At 55.0% G+C, this 18,909-nt stretch overlaps 1 protein-coding gene across 1 annotated transcript; it reads right to left on the bottom strand.

Moving 5' to 3' along the window:
* Positions 1-251: 251 nt before the first annotated feature.
* On the bottom strand, positions 252-11,114 carry LOC138061287 (uncharacterized). Its single transcript, XM_068910473.1, has 8 exons — positions 10,903-11,114; positions 8,253-8,314; positions 6,544-6,802; positions 5,467-5,552; positions 5,035-5,141; positions 4,114-4,231; positions 2,895-3,018; positions 252-1,037 (listed from the first exon to the last, which is right to left on the bottom strand). Exons 4-8 carry the CDS (start codon positions 5,550-5,552, stop codon positions 852-854), a joined length of 621 nt encoding a protein of 206 aa, XP_068766574.1. The 5' UTR covers positions 6,544-6,802; positions 8,253-8,314; positions 10,903-11,114; the 3' UTR covers positions 252-851.
* Between the last annotated feature and the right edge of the window lie 7,795 nt (positions 11,115-18,909).

The following is an 18,909-nucleotide window of genomic DNA, read 5'->3' as shown; positions in this document are numbered from 1 at the left end:
ACTGACACTCAAGCCCTGACTGCTGAGCTCTTGTTTTGGGGCCCCTCTGGACAGTCACATGCCGCAAATGGCAGAGTTCACACCATGCCAAGGAAATAGCCACAGCCCCTTGGAGCTCTGGTTTAATGCACAGGAAGACAATTCTGTGAGGGCCGGGATGGCTGGCACTCACTGGTACCTCTGCTGTTGGCTCGGCAGGCGGCTCTTCTCTCCAGAGCTAAGGAGCAAGAAAGGAAGAGGCTCAGTGGGATGCACAGGCAGAAAGGCAGAGAAACACTGCCGGCTATTTCAGGCCATATATTTGTGGGTGTGCTTCTGATGGCATTTCCATACTCACTGGGATGTGATACAGGCCCCTGGCTCCACCCAAAGTCCTTGGAGCAGTTGGTCAGCCTGAGGCTGAGCCTGGTGGGGCCAAGACTAGGCGGGAAACCCGTTTCTTGGCTTCAGCATTCAGCATTCAGCATTCAGCATTCCGGGGGAGGTTTGAAAAGGGGCAGACAAACATGCCTTTGTGTTCAGTTGCTCAAGACTTCCATGTCCCACACTGTAATCCTATTTGGAGTGCCCAACAGCTGCCCCTTGGAGGGAAGGCATGTCTGAGGCATCCACCTCCAAGGGAGTGCTGGGCATTTGCTGGGGGCTGCAGAGAGGTGCATGGGATCAAGGTCTAAGCCAGGTCAATCCCAAGTCACAACAACTCCTATTCAAACCAGTGGCTCTGGCACTGGGATTCTGACACCTCGGTGGGTCACTACCCCTGCACGCTCCCAGGCTTTGCCTGGAGCTGCTACACACTTACTCCGTCTGTTGTGCCCCCAGCCTCTCGGCTGCTCTTTTCTGCTCCTCGTCTATTCTCCTCGGGAGAATAAAACATTGATGGTCACGTCCTCATCTGGTGCCAGGCAGTACTGGAGGACATCCTGAAAAGAAGGCTTTTCTTCACGCAGCTTCCCAGCACTCTCCTCCTCTTTCCCAGCTGGAGCTAGGGATGAGCCCGACTGCACCCTTGACTGGGTTTCACTTCTCTGCTGAACCTGCAAGACAAGTCAAGGAAGGTTTTAGCCCCACTTCCAAGCACGCTCAGAGGCTCTCAACAGGCACCAAGAGAGCAGCCAGTGCCTGCAGGATCTCTGCTGTCACCAGACCCCTTGCTCTGGCCTGGCCTCAGGCACCCCATGAAGGCACGCTGCCACTGTAGCTACAGAACTGGCAGGGTCCCTGCAGCATACCCTAGCCATGTCACAGCCTGACCAGGTTTCACTGCTGCTTCCCACTGGCACTTCTCTCTCAAGCTGGGCTCTCTCAAGGCAACACAAACGAGGGAAGGGAATTGTGACTTGCAGAGCAGGACACCTGCCCTGCCTTCATCCCAGGCAAAGACTGGGGATGGGGGTTTAGCAGGGCTCGTTCTTCCTACAGGGCACAATTGTCTCACAACTGCCTCCTCTACACTGCTTGACTTGAGCCATCCAGTCAGCAATCTTAAGCTAATATTTGCAATACGAAGCCTCAACTCCCTTAAGCAAACACAGCCCACAACTTCGCACAGGGGCTCTTTTCAACCCATGAAGTGACCTCAACATGCTCTCAAGGGGAAACTGATGTGTCACCAGGGCATCACTGCAATTCCCCATTGGCCCCCCCTCTCCCACCAGGAGCTCACTCCTCACATCATGAATGAGTGGAAGGCATTGCCATTGGTAGAGCAGAACTCCAAAACGAAATCCTCCTACCGGGCTCAGTGGCTCAGAGCACACAGTCCACTCAAATGAGGGGAAGGAATTGCTGTTGGCTCAGCAGGAGCTAGGAATGCAGCCCTGCTGTGGCATTCAGCACGTCACACCAAACAAGCCTGAGCACCCCTGCTGACCTCAGGTTGCACCATCAGCATCAGTGCTCATGGCCTCCCTTGCTGCTTCCCCAACACCCAACAGCCCAGCAATGGGCCTTTCATACCACTGGCACTTCTCTTGGACCACGGAGCCCATTCCTGGGCGTCCTTGGCCTCTTATGGATGCTTCTGCAAAAGAGCTCCAGAGGAAATACGGTGGTCTTCTTCAAACATGCGCCTCTGTCTTCAGTTGCCTTGCTTGCTTTTCAGCCAAACCCACAGGAAAGGAAAATCTTCCTGGGCGTTCAGATTTTAGGAAAGGCAGGACTCCCCTGCCTCGCTCTTCGGCAGCAACAAGGCACCTCCAACCTGGCTCCCTGAGGAACCTGCAAGGCTCCGCTGCCCTGGAGCAGAGGAAAGGCTTTTTCTGTTGGAAGGTTTACAAAGTACCTGGCTCCTCTCTGCCTCTTCCTTTTCTCCCTTGCCTTTCAGGCCTGCCCTTTCTTTCTTCTCTTTTGGCTTAGCTGAGGAGTCCCACAGATCTCTTTGCCCCTGCACAACAGACAGAAAGCCTGCGTGCTGCAGGGCCACAGAAAAGACACAGCAAGGAGCACTACTGCCATCTGTTTCTTTCCAGTGGCGGAAGGTAATTTCTCTCTCTCTCCAGCCCTTTGTCTCGAGCCTTTCTCTCAGCGCTCTTAGGCCCTAAAGCTAGTACTGGCCAGACAGAAAATCCCTGCTTTCTTCTGACCAGGGAGCTAAATAACCACTCAGAGAAACAGAAGGTGGCCACCTTCCATCCCTGAAAGGCTCAGCAGGTACATTTCCACGAGGAACAGGGCCAAAGAGGGGCTTTTGATGTGATTCCGGAGAAGGCAGTAGTGACCAACGCCTAGAGAAAATAGAGCATAGCCTGCGCCTTTTAAAGCAAGCCCCTGAAAAGGTCAATCCAAGGTCTAATGAACACTTAGGAAGGAGGCTTCTATACCCGCTGCCCATAGAACTGCACTTTTCCACAAGCCCAGATGGCACAAGGAGGACCTCAGTCACTATCACATACCTGTCCTGCCCTCTCCTGGCTTTTACTGAGAGGGCTCACAGCTGGGAGTCTGGCTTCAGCACTTTGCTTCCTCCTGCCTTTCTCCACCTTTCTTGAGGAGCTCCCTCGGATGGCTGGCAGCACGCTGAAAACACACATCACGGGGAGGTGGTGTGAGCACAGGGGCAGTTTGCTCCCCAGCCCGCACTCACAAGCTGGGCACCTGCCACTGCAGCACAAGGCAGTTCTGCAGGGGAATGATGTGCGTTCAAATACATGTGTTCCCTTCCACAGAGACAGAGATCACCCCTGGCTGAAACAGCCTGGGCTGCCCAACATGCCCACAGAAATGCTCAGGATGCCCACACCCAGGCTCTCTCTGGATGCAGCCAGGACTTGTGGTGCCACGTCATGTGCAAGGACAGGCTCCGAGAGACACCAGTACGTCCCTTCCTGGCAATTGCATTTATCACTGCTCGGTGGTCCAAAATACTCTGTGGTTGGGGATGGAAAATGTAGTAGTATGGGGACTCAGTGTCAAGAATGGAGCAAGTGATCAGGGGAGGAAAGCACGCCTGCCATTTACCCATCCCTGCCACTCTCTTGGGCCTGCCACAAGACAACTTTTCAGATGAACGAAAAGGCTTAAAGGGAACCAAATCATTAACAGACCCTCCTGCTCTGTATCCTGGGTGGCGGGAGAACTGCAGTTTCACTTTGCCTTGCAAAGCAACGTCCTTTCCATTCAAAGAAAGAGCTCCTCCATGTTTAATCCCTTCTGACTTAGTACTCAGTGGCCATTGCAAACAGCCCAGAGAGTGGCACAGAGCTCAGACAAACACCTCCTCTGTCTAAAAGCCACTCCAAGAGCGTTCAGTCTTTCCCTCACCCTTGGAAAATGTCTGTGCATCCCCAACATTCTTGTCACCAAGAAAGAAAGGCTGCTGCTTACTTACATCTAAAAGGCATGAGAAAAGGGCCCTGGTCTCCCAGAAGCTACGTTTGCACTGAGTTGCCAAAAAGCCCGTACTCTGGAGGCAGAGTCAGGAGAACCATGAAGCGAACCCGGGGCTCTCCCAAGAACTTGCTGTGTGCTGGCCATCCAGCAAGGGAGCAGAGGTCATTGTGGCATGTGGTCAAAGGCCTTCAGAGTTACCACCAACACTGTCTCCAAAGGAAACGTCTCACTCAAACAACAAGAGTACAGGGTCACCCTCAGCCCTTTCTCCAAGTGCCTCACCTGCCAGGAGGAGCTTTGCCCTTGCCTGTGTCTCCCTTTCCTTTGTCCATGTTGAGAGCAGGAATTCTGGGTGGAGGAGGCTGCTCTCTGAAGAGCAGGTGGTTGGCAGGGAGATTTCCTGCAAGCAGGAGGCAAGAAAACACTTCAGGACAGCACTGTGGACTCCTTCTGAGCAGGAATGAGATGCAAATTGGCTCAAGCCTGTGGTAAAACTGTGAGGCCTCCAGCTGATTCCTTTGAACCTTTGTTTTCTGGGGGGTCTTAGGCCCTTGGGAGTGCTGGCTCCTGTCCAACTTTCCGCTTGTACTGTGCAACAGCATTTTTCTTTTGGGCTATTCATTTCCTCATGCTCTGTCCCAGTCACATGATGCAAAAGGGGACTTGCTGGGATGCGCCAGTGACCAGAGTCCCTTGAGAGGTAATCATTGCACACGAGGGAACAGAACCTTGCATCTGCCCACTCCTCTCATACTGCCTACAAGTCCTCTGTTGACAGAGTCAACCCAAAGGCATTGTTTTGGGGATGATGATGAGAAATTAAGAAAGAAAGGTTACTCCTTGCTTTGAAAATGAAAGGAAGCCTTGGCACAGGCTCCTAGACTTGTTACCATCTACTCGGGGTGACTTTTCCCATCAGATGAAAACACATTGGTTCCCTGAGATGGGCCAGCTGTTCTCAGGACCCCCATGGAAATGGGGGCAAGTTTAACTCGGAGGTAGCCACTGCAGGTAGGAGTGCTGGGCTGCCCCAAGGTCTTGTTCCCTCTGGAGATTGCCCATATTGGGACAGCAGTGTCACCTCTAGTGCCTCATGCTACCTGAGGCCACCTGGGCACTGCCACCTGGGCTCCTACGCCCTACCAAGGAGCACAGGAGGAGGAGAAGGCACAAAGCCCTGCCACGAATCAGCTCTTCCACTACCTTGCTTGCCCCTGGAGTCAGCTTTTCTCCTCTCCTCTTCCCATGTGGGCTTCACAGGTGCCACGGGCTTCACGCGGGGTTTTCTAACTACACTCGCAAGCTTGTACCTGGACACAGGAAAAACACAGCAGCGGGAAGGGAGGGCAGCCCGCTTCCTTTGCACCTTGGGCAAAGAATGGGGACACAGTGGCACTGCGGAGCTACTGTGAAGTCCATCCTTTTCCAAAGCAGAAGATGCAGAATATGCCACATCCTGGAGGACTCCATCAGCAAGCTGAGTAACATCAGGAAGTCCTCCAGTGCCTGCAGGGGCATCAGCTTCCCCATCCTCCCTGGCAGAAAGCTCATTTTCACCTCCCTCCCCTGTGCTGCCATGGCAGACCATCTGCCATCTCCTGTGGCAGCCAGGGGCTCGCAAGCAAACATACTCACTCTGGAAAGACAATGGCACGGCCACAAACGGTGAGAGAAGCAGCAGTTTTGGTGCCCGACAGGACTGAATCCCTCAGCTCTGGCATCTGCAAGGTGAGAGACACAGGGGAGATGATGCCAAGAAAACGAGGTCCGTGCTCACAAGGGCAGCACACTTTCCCATGGCTCAGAGAAGAACCTGCCTCTCAGAAATGCTGAAACAAAGCACTCGCTTCCTTACAGCAGCCCCTCAGTGCTACAGCAAAGCAACTGGAGGGAAATAAATGAGAAAGGGCAAGCACACGGTCAGGCTTTTTGCAAGGCTGACAATCCAGAGACTCAGCCCAGGGACCAGGTCTTGCCTCATGCCGAAGGCCATGGAGGCAAGCACAGGGGAAGGCATTTCACTAGCCAGGCTTCCTGGCTGCTGCAGTTTCCCTGCTGGCTTCAGTTGGAGCCTCCTGAGCTGAGAACAAAGGCGTCACACGTGCCGTTAACCCCACAGTCTCTCCTAGCATTCAAATGGCTGCCTCTGCACCCTGGAGGAATAGAGACACTCAGCCCTTCCTTTCCCTTTGCACAGCGGGGGACAACTGTGAGGGCCAAGCCTCTGGTGGGTGTTCAAGGAGCAGCTGAGGGCCCTGCTCTGGGACCCACTGCAACAGAGGCTGGAGAACAGCCTTGGCCCAGAGAACAGCCTCAAAGGACACCACGGACTAAGACAGAAGGAAGAGACAGAGCTGGGAAGCAGGGCTCGGCTACAGCACTGAACCATGGCTTTCTGGAAGGAGACAAATCTAAGGGGAAAACACACCACAGACCTGCCCTTTTCTTTGAATTTGTCCCTCACCACATTGGAATGGGATCCTGGGCAGGAAGGAGCTTTGCTTTGACCCAGGACAGAAATCCCCAAGGTCTTCTATGTCACCGAGTCCTCTGAATGCCAGAGAAGAACAGTGCAGGGAGCTGGCATTACTCTAGGCCACGACTATCCACCCGCCCAGAAAGGTCGTGGCAGGCCATCAGAAATCCACTCACTCGTCCTTTGCTAGGATTCCCAAAAGATTAGAAGCAGCAGTGGAGAAAGGGAAACCTTACCCGCAGGTAAGAGCTGCTGTCAGCTCTCCAGTCCCATTTAGCCTTTGCAGAAAGTCTCTGTAAAACCTCATTTTCACCTCTTTTCCTTGAATGACAAGCAGGCCAATGTCCTTCCACACAAAGGCAACATTCTTCCCGCTCTTGAGGCAGCGAGAGAAAAGACACGTGCTCTCTTCTATGCAAGACTCCACTGGTTTCCGAGGAACAGAGATGTGCGAGGCTATGCGAGCATACTTCAGGGGCTCAGCTTGCTTATGACCTAGGAAGCAACACAGCAAGAACACAGTGCCTAACAAAGCAGTTCAGCAGGCTACAACGGAGCATTGGCAGCTTTGAGGTCTTCCCGCAAGACACTGCTACAGAGCTGTCTTCTTTAACCCTGCTGGTAAAGCTCATGGGGGAAGCTGATGCCATCCCTCCCGAGAAGTTCAAAGCACTCTGCAACCGGATGTGCCAAGAGTACAGCAATGCTTTCTTCCCTACACAGGGAGAAAGAAAGGGCCCTAGCCATCTCCTATGAACAAGAGACATGATGGCAGAACAAGGAGAGGAGAAAGGAGGCCACTTCCCATGATGGGGGAGTGGGTGCCACCACGGTACTTGTGCCCGCACTCAGTGCCTTCCAGGTTGGGAGAGATTTAGCTGTGCCATGTCACAGGGATTCAAGGAAGAAGGAAAACCCACGTACTGCGTCGCTCCTCTTTAGATCCTTCCAGTCACCCGCAGCACCCTCAGCAGTGCACAGCAAACATCCCTGCTTTTGGGGTCAGAGGGCTCCTGCTGCCCCACAGGCATCCCCAATGTCCACTACAGCGGCAGTGCTGCTACCACTGACCAGCAATCACAGAACAGCTGCCCTCTCATGGCTTTGCATACACACTATTGTTCCCATCTCCGCTTCAGGGCTCTCTACAGCTGCCTGTGACCTAATTCTAAGGAGCGGGAGAATGGAAGAGCCACCATGAATGCCAGTATTTGCCTTTACAAGCTCCAGGGTGGCATAAACATGAACCAACGGTGTTAACTAAATCTGATGAGAAGCAGCAGCCCCAATACATGTGGCATGTAGCCAGCTGTTAAAGCAAGTCATGCGGAGAGCAAGTGTAATTGTACTCTGCATTAGGATGTCAGGAGTAGTCCAAAAAAAAAAATCTGAAGCTGTTCTCAGGGCCTGGTGAAGGAATTCCAGATTTCTAACAGTCACTGCTGAACAGCACTTATGCACACCCCAAAGCTGTCCCAAGGGGAAGCCAAAGTTTCAGCCTGTCTTCTTTACCAGGAGCATAGGCGTTATCATCGGAGAGGCCCTGGACCTCCGCAATATTCTTTGACAGACGGAACAGGGGTCTGCGCACAGTCAGAAGACCATGCTTCCCACCACCAACATGTTGTTGATGTAACAACATCAAAGGTCCCAAGGCGAATAATTCGGACTCCCTGAAAACAAGAAGGAAGAGAAGAAGGAGGAGGCTCTTAGGTGGACAGGCTGGTGACTTGTCAGGGCATGGGGATGGTGCTCGGTGCCTTTCCCTACTCCTGGAAAGCTTTGGAGAAGCCTTGCAGAAGGTCTTGTGAAGACCTTTCCGGAGGTTTTCACCCCCCTCCCCTTCACCCTCTCAAAAATACAAGTAAAAGCAGAGAAGTCATCCCTTTAATACATAAGTCCCAGAAGAAGGGCTTCCTGGCGAGGCCCAGGAGGGCAGACCCACCTGGTTCAGCATCAGCTGCCGTACAATGTAGTCAGACACACCTTCCCAGACAGCAAGGGTCTCTGGAAAAGAAGGGAAAGACACGTCATGCTCTGGTTGAGCCAGCTCACAACCATTCAGCACATGCCTAACCAAGGAGAGGCGGAGGGCAGGCATCATCAAACAGCACCCCCTCCCCAAACTAACCCCATTCCTCACAGGGGCCATCAGGCTAGAACCTGTCCTGTGACCCCAGCCGAGGTCTGGACCTGAAACAGAGCCATTAGGGCATGGAGATCATGCTACCGGACATCCGCAGTGTGTCTCCCAGATCAATGCTTGCTCTGCCAGGCTGGAGGTACAAGGAGATCCAGTGGGAAGGACTAGAGGCAGTGGCTGGGCTCCTGGACAGAAAGCCCCACTGAGCTGAGGAAAAGTGCAAGGGTTCATTTCAAGCACGGCAGTTTCCTGCAGCCTCTCCAGAGCCCAGCAGGAGCTGCAGGACCCCTCAGCCTTCTTCACACAGCTCTCCTTTCCTGACAAATGCAGCTCTCACGCGGTGAGCCCCTCCCTAGGGATATTGGCAATGGATTTCCACCCCAGCGAGAGGATGCTGCTGTGCCCGTGGGAGTCCAGGGGCTCAGGGCATCCCCTGGAGGCTCCCCTGTGGGGCCAGCTTCCCCATACGGCATCCCTGCACACGCAGGCTCTGCACGGCCACCCAAGCAGCTCCACCTCCTTCCCACACCAGGATCTCAGGTGGGTGATCCCCACTGTGAGGCCAGCAGCGACCCTCGGGGCAGGGACTTCTGCCTGGGGTGCCCCAGGACAGCAGGGGCAGCATCAGGGCCAGGAGCCAGAAGTCCTGGTGCCCACACTGGCATCTGAGCCAAAAGGCACCATCAGTCAGACCATCAGACCATCCAGCTTCCCCCTGGCCCCAGGGTTTCCACAGCCATGTTCAGAGTTAATGAGCTCTGCGACAGCTCCTGGGAATGAGCTCCTGAAGTCTTTACCCTGGGTGGGAGTGTTGGCACCCTCCGCCCACGCCGTGTCCCGTGGCCGGCGTCCCAGAGCTCCATCTTTGTCCTCTTCGCCCTGTGTCAACCTCACAGTAGGAGGTGACAAGAAAACAGCTCCTCTCCTCCTCCTCCTCCTCCACACTTCACCACAGCCCCACGCTGCCTTGGCCTCCCCGCCGCTGAGGCTCAGCGGCTCCTGGCAGCAGAGCGGTGCCGAGAGCAGCCCCAGCGTCTGGGCTCCCTCGGGCTCACCGGGTCATTCCCCTAGGCAGAGAGGGGCTGCGTGGGGCAGGGCTGCTCACAGCTCCCGCTCACCCCCAGAATGCTTCCCCAGAGGATTCTCAGGAGGAAGCTCAAGGCAGGGACAACACCAAAGGCAAGGAGCTTCCCTGAGTCTGTGCTTTCAGCTCCCTGCTGTTGGGCTGGGGGCAAGGGAAAAGGAGCTGCCAAGCCTGGGCAAGAGCCACAGACTCCCAAGGCCACGCAGAGACCAGCAGGTCTGCAAGGAAGCTCAGGAAGTGCCTTCCTGCACTCTCTGCCCACGCACAGCACCAGCAGCACCTCTGCTGGCCCCATCCGGCTCTCTCCCAGCTGCTCCACAGCACCTGCCAACATACAGATAGCCTTTGACGCTGCCCCACTGCCGGGGGGGTGTCCGTGGGGCAAAGCCAAGTGCATGGGGGGGTCTGCGATGGGGGCTGGGAGCCAACGCTCCCCTAGGTAGACGTCACCTGCAGACACTCGACTGTCTCTGTGGAGGGGTCCTGAGGGGCTGCGAGCGCCCTCCAGCCGGGCACAGCCCTCACCACGGGGATGGCGCTGAGGAACGGCCACTGCTGCGGGAGGGGCTGCCAGGAGAAGGGGCGCAAATGCTGGGGGCTCCCGCGGGCCAGAGATGGCCCAGGCCAGGCCAAGCCTTCCTCAGAAGCTGCTGGCATCACAGTGAAGAGTCTGGCCCCGTCCTCTTGACACCCTCCCTTCACATACTTGAACACGTTGATCACAACCCTTCTCAGTCTTCTCTCCTCCAGCCTCTACAGGCCCAGCTCTCGCAGCCTTTCTTCACAGGAGACATGCTCCAGGCAGCCCCTCATCCTCTTTGTAGCCCTCCGCTGGACTCTCTCCAGTAGCGCCATGTCTCTCTTGTCCTGCGGAGCCCAGAATTGGACACAGTACTCCAGGTGAGGCCTCACCAGGGCTGAGGAGAGGGCGAGGATCACCTCCCTCCACCTGCTGGCAACACTCTCCCTAATGCACCCACCCCAGGATCCCATTGGCCTTCTTGGCCACAAGGGCACACTGCTGCCTCATGCTTCACTTGGTGTCCACCAGCACTCCCAGCTCCTTCTCTCCAGAGATCCTTTCCAGCAGGTCAACCCCCAACCTGTCCTGGGCCATGGAGTTCGTCCTCCCTAGGTGCAGGACCCTGCACTTGCCCTTGTTGAACTTCAGGAGGGTCCTCCCCACCCAGCTCTCCAACCTGTCCATGCCCCTCTGAATGGCAGCACAGCCTTCTGCTGTGTCACCACTAGCTACAGGCCTCCCACTAGACTCTGCTCCACTGACCACAACCCTCGGAGCTCGGCCATCCAGCCAGTTCTCAACCCACCTCCCTGGCCACTCGGCCAACCCACACTCCCTGAGTTTACCTAGGAGGAAGGGATGCGAGGCAGTGTCCAAGGCCTTGCTGAAGTCCAGGCAGACAACACCCACTGCTCTGCCCTCATCTCCCCAGCCAGTCATCCCCTCCGAGAAGGCCGTCAGGTTGGTCCAGCATGAGGTCCCTTTGGTGAGTCCACGCTGACTACTCCTGACCACCTCCTCGTCCCCCTCCACGCCAGCGCCCATGCTCTGCCATGGCCCCGCCCCTCCCCTCTCTGCCCCCCCACCCCTCCTCGCCCCCTCCACACTGCGCACGCGCACTGCCGCCCCCTGCCTGTCCCTCCTGCAGGTCCCGCCCCGGGAGGCCCCGCCCCCTCCGGAGCGAATGGGGGAGCGCGGGGTGGGCGGGGCGGGGGCGCTGGAGGCGTCACTTCCGGCGCGGGGGCGGGGCTGTGTGGGCGTGGCCGCCGGCCCTGGTGCCGCTGTGGAGGCCGGGGAGAAGCAGCGGAGCCAAAATGGTTGTTGCCGGCTGCTGCGCCGGGAGCCCCGAGCGCCGCCGCCGCCGCCGCCGCCTGTGGTGCGCTGGCGGTGCGGGAGCCGGCGGGGCGCCGGGGGCTGGGGCGGAGCGGGGAGCGCGGGGGCCCCGTTCTGGCCGGCGGCCCCGGGGCGGCGGGAGTTGTCCTCCGGGGGAGCCTGCGCGGGAGAGGGAGACGCTGCGGCCGGGAGCTGCTGCCGGCTGCCGTGGCCAGGGACGGGCAGGAAAGAGGGCTGTGCAAAGGGCAGGGCCTGAGCGCCTGCCTGCCTGTGCAGGGCTCTAGCGCCTGTTGGACAGCCTCCTTGTTGCGCTGCCCTTGCTAAGGAGGAAAGTCAAAGGTGGGGCACAAACGGGCTCTGCCCTCGCTAGACCGAGGAGAGGGATGCGAGCACCCCCTGGCGTGGAGAGCGTTTTCAGGAGGTTCTCCGGCTGGAGCCCGGGTTTCCTCTTGGTTTCCAATATTCCTCAGCACCAGTGTCCTTGTTCCTTTCTCCCAGGCCCTTGGTTAAACCTCCGGTGTCAAGACCGAGCGTAACCCTCTCCGGGAGGTGTGCATTGCTGTGGGGGGAGCTAAGCATAGATGGATTTTTCCTTGCTTCTGCCTTGCGTCCATGCATGTTCGTGGGCTCTGGCTGCTGTAGAAAGTCCAGTTTTCCCCTTTCCTTCCCCAAATAGTGAAGAGAAAATGGATCTTCCTGTGTCATCAAGGTACTTCTCATCCCCCAAGCGTTTGACAAAGGGCCGAACGAGGCTCTCACGGATGGTGAGCGCTCTCCAAAAACTGGAGCAGGGTGTGCTTCTGTTCAAGAGCGGGTGTTGTTCCCACAGCCAGGTACTGAAACTCTATTTCTCCCTGCAGGTCACCTGGAGGCGGTTGAATTGTACTTAGCCTCTGCTGGACGGCTGATGCTGGCAAGCAGTGCCTGGAGGCAGCTCGACTGAAACTTGTGTTGTGCTAAAGGTTCAACTGGAGGACACAGCAATGTGTTGCCTGCTTGAGTTTGGCCTTCTGAAAAAAACAGAATACGCAGAATGAGAAGATGTTTTTATGGGAGAAGATTTTTTGTCCAGGGGTGATAGTACAGGCTGGCTTTGGGAGCAAAAGCGTGGAGAAGAAGGGATTTTTGGTGAAGAAAGCCTGACGAAGCCTTCCAGTGTTTCCTTGTCGTTTTGAAAGCAGCTAGAAGAGACCTGAGAAAGCGCTTTCAGTCTGTGCTGCTGTAGCAGAACTCTTTGCCAGACTCCAGCTTTGTTTCAGCTGGCAAAATGTTTCAGCTGACTGTTGCCTTCTGCCTAGTGCGGAAGTGTGCAGCTGAGACTTGTGGAAAGACCTGGTTCCTGAGCCCTGCTTTAGCAGCAGGTGATTAAAGTGGGAGGCTGTGAGTTGCTTTTCTGTCTTTTATTGTGTGTGCTACGTGGACTTTTCTTTTCCTGGAGCTTGCAGTAGGGAGTGAGGTACATGTTTGCTTCTGAGGGTAGATGGCTTAGTACTCTTTAGGCTGTTGCTTTCCTTGAGGAGGAGGCAAGCTTGGCGTCTAGGTGGGGGTACTTTCTTGCCAGTAAAGCCCCCAGCCGTTGGGTGCTAGAAGGGAGTGTTACTGGAAGGCATGTGAGAAAGAGGCCAGAGATGGTGTGGTGGGCGAAGTAGCTGTGTGTGAGCGGTGTGTTGCCCGGGCGAGGTGTGGGGGGTGTTGCTGAGCTGCTGCAGCGGTGGCAGTAGCTGCGCTGGAGGGATCTTCCTGTGTTTCTGTCGGAGGTGATGGGTGAGGTGCTTGGAGGGGAGGACTTTGGGACGCGAAAGGTAACGTTGGGAGTGTGGGCCCTGTGCAGGGAAGTCAGTGTCTGAGAGGCTGCTCTGTGGCTGCCCAAGGCTGTTCTGCCTGTTCTTTCCTCAGCATCGAGGCACGTGTGGAGGAGCCTGGCCAGCCTTGAGCAAGGAAGAGAAAACCCAGAGTTCCACCTTATTCAGGTAATGAATAAGGCGCACCTTATTGTTCTGAGGTGTCACGTACCTTGGAAAACTCTGGTTCTTCTACTGAAGCGTTGTTACTGAAGTTGTGAGGGTTTTCATGCATTCTTTTCTCTTTGGGAGTGTCTGTGTGTCCAGGGGCCTGAGGAGGTATGGTGGGGGCTAGCCCCAGGCAGGACAGTGTGTGTGCTGAGTGAATAGGCACTATTTCTCCTGCCAGCAGTAGAGATGCCCAAGCCAGTAGACTCCAGGCATTGTTTTCTGGTTGTGTGCCTCTACCCATGGGCAGCAGCGAGAGCATTTCAGCTGGCAGGCTCAAATCTTTTGGTCGAGGAAGTCTAAATCAGCCAGAGCATTTCTGCTATGTTATGCAGAGAACTGACTTTATCCCCACACAAAGGGGGCCAGAGGGTGACCTTTGTGTTCGATAAGTAGCCATAGGCATTAGCTAGACGTGTCACTTGAATTTGGATTTCAGTTCATTGCTGCATCACTCTGCTAAATCAAAAGTCCCGTGTAACATCAAATGTCTTCAAAATAAGCTTTTCTCTTCAACATGACACTCTCCGTATGTGTGGAATATCTGAAAGAACCTGGTCAGTGAGTACTGGACTCTGACGTAAAGGAGCAGCAAGACTCAGGGCACTGCCTGCAGGCGCCAGGATGAGATGAGCAACTCCAAAGTGAAAGACAGTTGGGAATCAGAGGATAGCTGAGAGCTGCCAGTGGGGAGGAATCTTGAGAGCCCTTGACACAGTCGGTCTGTGGCTGCAGGGCACTGCTGCGCTGGTTCCCGGAGGGTTCTTCTAAAGGCAGCGCCTTGCACAGCTGAGAGGGGCTGTCAGGGTGGCTCTCGGAGCTTCTCCTGTGTGGAGCAGGAGGTGCTTTAGATCAGGGAGGCCCAGCCACACCGTCTCAGGGACAGGGCACGACGGTTACCTTCTGCCGGGGATGGTGCAGGGGTGTGAAGCCAGGGAGTGCGCCCAGGTCTGCACGGGCTGTAATTCAGAGCAGTGTGCCTGCATGCCAGGGTGCTGTGTGCATCAGGACCATGCCTTGCAGGTGGGCAAGGAGCCCTCAGGCTCTTGCCACGCTGTGGGAGAGGCGTTAGCCTCTCAGAGGACTGGGAGGAGGAGGCACAGATCCCTTGCAAAGTGAAGGTGCTGCTGACATGTGCCTGGGGCCAGGGCCATGGAACCTGCTAGGCCCTCTCCCAGCTGCTGGGAAGGCACTACAGAAGCAGACAAATCCCAGGGAAAAAACCTTCCGCATGTTCCTGGGAGTCAATGGAAGGGTCACTTCTGTTTGAGAACATGAGAGGGCAGCAGCAGGGAGGTGGCTGGGGTTTGTGCTTGTGAGAGGACTTCTGCCTGAGTAGCGGACAGGCCAGCAGCAGGAGCAGCATCAGCTAAGCCGCTGTGAGGTCCCTTCAGTCTGAGCAGCTGATCAGCAGGGAGAGGGCTGGGAAATTGCTTGTGGGGACACTTCTGTCTCTGTAGATGAGAGGCCAGAAATGCGCTGGCCTTGCAGGGCTGTTCCCTGCTGGGCTGGGGCACTCCGGGGAGGCCTGAGCCGCCCCCAGGTGGTGCTGGGCAGGGGGCTTGTGTGGGCTCCCACTGCCATGGATCCAGCAGGCTGCCTGGAGTCCACTGAGTAGACTCAGCACTGAGTTCACGCAAGCAGGGGTTTGGTTGGTTTGGTTGGGATTGTCTTTCCACACTGAAATAGAGACTGCTGTTACACTTAAAAACAAGATTTATCAGCTCGTTCCGATGAACCGCACACCACACGCAGCCGTGACAACACAGCTCATGCAGTTGGGTGGTGACTCTGTTCACTTGTGTGGGGACAAGTGCTCTGTCATTCTCTCTCTCTCTCTCTCTCTATATATATATAAAATATATATATAGATATGTATATACACACATACACATGTATATATATGTTTGTACATAGACATATATAGACACTATATGTATGGTGTCTAGGAACTACAGAAGGCATTCCTGATGATCAGCTGTTTTTATTCTTAGGAGAATAGGGCTTTTCACCATTGCAGAAATAGCCTCAGTCAAGTCAGGGGATTCAGGGGTGCTTTGTGCAGACTGTTTGTAGAGTCTCCTTAGTTGGGCAGTAGGATGGAGTTTTAAGCAAATAGCGTGTTGCCATTAAATCGAAAAATGCAAGATAAGGCATTCCAGCCCTAATTTAGAAGCTGTACTAGTGCAAGTGAGGCATGTGGACTATTCAGGGGAGTAAACTCATCTCTCTTGTCTTTCCGACAGGATAAACCATATCATAACAGAGGATGCACTGCATAGTGATGAAGAATCACCTTCAGGGTTTGAAGATGAGTTATCTCATCAGATGCCCGGTAGACGAAACAGGTAAATGTCTGGGTCCTTTGGATTCCAACTCTTGAGAGTGCTGGGTCTTTGTAAACAGTCCTTGCTGTTGTCAGCGTGAGGAGATGTAGAGGAGGGAGTAAAGACAAGTTTGTCAGGGAGGGAGGGTTATCTCAATACATGCACGAAGTAAGCGCAAAGATAAATCTAGGTACAGGAAAGTACATTGCTATTGTGGATCAAATGGAAGGACCCAGCTGCCTTTTCCTGCACATAAAAGATCCAGAGACTATTGGGAGCCGTTGATTTAATCCAGGGTATTGCTTCAGTAACTCAAGCCCAAAGAAATGTGCTGTCTATCCTTTTAGATAAAAAACCTATACAGATTTGTGTAGCCCTCTTTGCCCTTCCCACTTCCAGCATTGTTAAAACAGCAGTGAATTATGTAGTGGGAATAACATTGCACAATTGCATGTGTTTCGATCCCCTCCTTTTTTCCCTAAAAAGGCTACTCTGCTCCCGGCATCACGAAAATGAGTGTCTGGGTGGTGAAGAAATCCCGGCGGGTGCGTGCTGAGGGAGAAAGTTGTACTTCTCCCCCGGATCAGTCACCTGAGCCCTAGTCCCTGCATGCATTTGGCTGGCCAGTGGCCATGCGTTATGTGAGAACCATCACTTGCCTAGACAACATAGTGGGGAACCAGCGGACATGGTGGGGCTTGGCAGGATTGCTTAGGGGAGGTGTGGTACGAGTCAGCCAGAAAATGGGCTGTGATAGTCTTCCTGATCCCAGAAGAGCTTATGACCTGCTGGAGGATGGAGACTATTAACAACAACAAAAGTGGCGGGGAAGGGGGAAAGAGAAGAAGAAAAGATTAACATCTCTGTCTTCCTTGCTAACTTTATTTGTAAACCTCTTTTTTTGCAATTGCTGTTGTTGAAATGCTGGTTGCCAGCCAGCATGGTTCAGGGCAGGGCTCTAAACAGCTGGAGAGCCAGGCTACAGGCCAAGGTCTCCTTTGGAGCCTGCAGCGAGACGTGCTTGGGAAAAGTTGGCAGTTCATACCCTGGGCCTGTCAGGTCTGCTTGTTAACACCACATCCCCACCACCTGTCGGGGCTCTGCTTGGGCCTTTGGAGGAGCTTGTTGGAAGTTGTGGAGGCTTTGTGGGGACCCCCGAGGAACTAGACAGTGCTTGCTGCTAGCAGGAAAGGAGAGCTAGGCAAGGACAACTGCAGGAGGCCTTAACTTCTCCTGGGAAGTTGTAGCTAGGTGTGGCTGCTGCTAACGAGCAGCACCTGGGTTGCCCCTGAGGAGAGGGAGTTGGGGCTTTTGATCCAGGTGGCACCACCTTGATTGGGTGGGTCAAGCACCCTGTGAGTCACTGCTAGGCAGAGGCCTCTAGAAGAGCCAGGCCTAGAGCACAGTGAACAGAGGCAGCAGTTTGTGCAGGAGGTGCTTTCCATTTCTGGTAGTGGTGTGTGCTTCCTCAGGTGTGGTCATGACATGCTGCAGAGCACCTTCCCCAGTGGCTGCTGGAGGTGCTGCATCACCTGTGTCTGAAGCTTCATCCCAGACAGACCCTCTGAGAGCAGATGCAGCTGTAGAGGTGTCAGGCTGCAGGGAGTGCCTAGGGCCTCTCTGTGAGGCCTGGGCTGACAGTCAGCTCTCCTGCAGAAGGTGTGCTGTGGCTGATCAGTTGTATTGGCAGGTAAAGGAGTCAGTCAGGGAGGAAGTCAGTAGGCTGCGTAGCATCCAAGAAGATGAGTAAGAGATGGACAGGGTATTCTCGGAGGCTGTGCAGCTCCAGGAGTCCCCACCCCGCACTGCAATGGAGTTGCTGGAGGGCTCTGCACCGTGTGAAACAGTACATCATAACACTGTTGAAGAAGGCTGGAAAGTGGTCACTTCTTGTAGCAGGAGAAAGGCTCTTGCTCCCCCTCAAGACTTGCCTTTGAGGAACAAGTTTCGTGCCCTGCAGGCTGAGGAGGAGCTGGGCATGACTTCAAGGGAAGCTCCTGGCCTGACAGACCCCGTGCCATGTGGGAACACCTGGAAGAAGCGGCGAGTAATTGTTGTGGGTGACTCCCTGCTGCAGGGGACAGAGGCACCTATCTGCCGACCAGACCTCTTGTCTAGAGAGGTTTGCTGCCTGCCAGGGGCTCGAATAAGAGATGTCATGGAAAGACTGCCAAGGATCTTCTTACACCTCTCCTGAGAAGCCTGCATGCTCGATTGGCTCTTTGAAATGCCTGTACACCGATGCAGGCAGCAAGGGGAATAAGCAGGAAGCATTAGAGCTCTTGTGGGGTTGCAGGGCCATGGTCTCGTTGCAGTTACAGAAACATGGTGGGATAGCTCACATGACTGGAATGCTGTCATGGATGGCTCTGTGCTTTTTCGGAAAGACAGGCCAGGAAGGCGAGGTGGTGGAGTTGGTCTTCATGTGAGGGAGCAACTAGAATGTGTGGAGCTCTGCCTGGGGGTGGCTGAAGAGCAAGTTGAGAGCGTATGGGTGAGGATTAAAGGGCAGGCTAGCATGGGTGACACGGTGGTGGGGGTTTACTGCAGGCCACCTGATCAGGAAGAGGAAGTTGATGAGGCCTTCTAGAGAGAGCTGGAAGTAGCCTCACGCTCACAGGCCCTGGTTCTCCTGGGAGGCTTCAACCACCCTGACATCTGCCGGGAAGAGAGCACAGCTAGGCACAAACAGTCGAGGAGGTTCCTGCAGAGCATTGAGGATAACTTCTTGACCCAGGTGGTAGAGACGCCAACAAGGAGAGGTGTGCTGCTAGACCTTGTCAAAGACAAAGAAAGTCTGGTTGGAAATGTGAAGGTTGGGGGCAGCCTTGGCTGCAGTGCCCAGGAGATGGTGGAGTTCAGGATGCTGTGAGGAGGGAGCAGGGCAATAAGTAAGACCACAACGCTGGACTTGAGGAGAGCTAACTTTGGCCTCTTGAGGGACCTACTTGGAGGACTCTCATGGGGTAGGGCCCTAGAAGGAAGGTGGGTCCAGGAGAGCTGGTTAATAGTCAAGTATCACTTCCTCCAGGCTCAAGAGCAGTGCATGCCTCTGAGTAAGAAGTCCAGCAAAGGGGGCAGGAGAGCTGCCTGGCTGAGCAAGGAACTCCTGGCAAAACTCCCAACAGAAGAAGGCAGTCTACAGAATGTGGCAAAGGGGACAGGCCACTTGGGAGGAATATAG

This window comes from Struthio camelus, chromosome 16 (genome assembly GCF_040807025.1).
Source record: "Struthio camelus isolate bStrCam1 chromosome 16, bStrCam1.hap1, whole genome shotgun sequence".
NCBI classification, from domain to species: domain Eukaryota; kingdom Metazoa; phylum Chordata; class Aves; order Struthioniformes; family Struthionidae; genus Struthio; species Struthio camelus.
The sequence above is the reverse complement of the archived record's forward strand: the minus strand, read 5'-3'. Positions and strand labels throughout refer to the sequence as shown.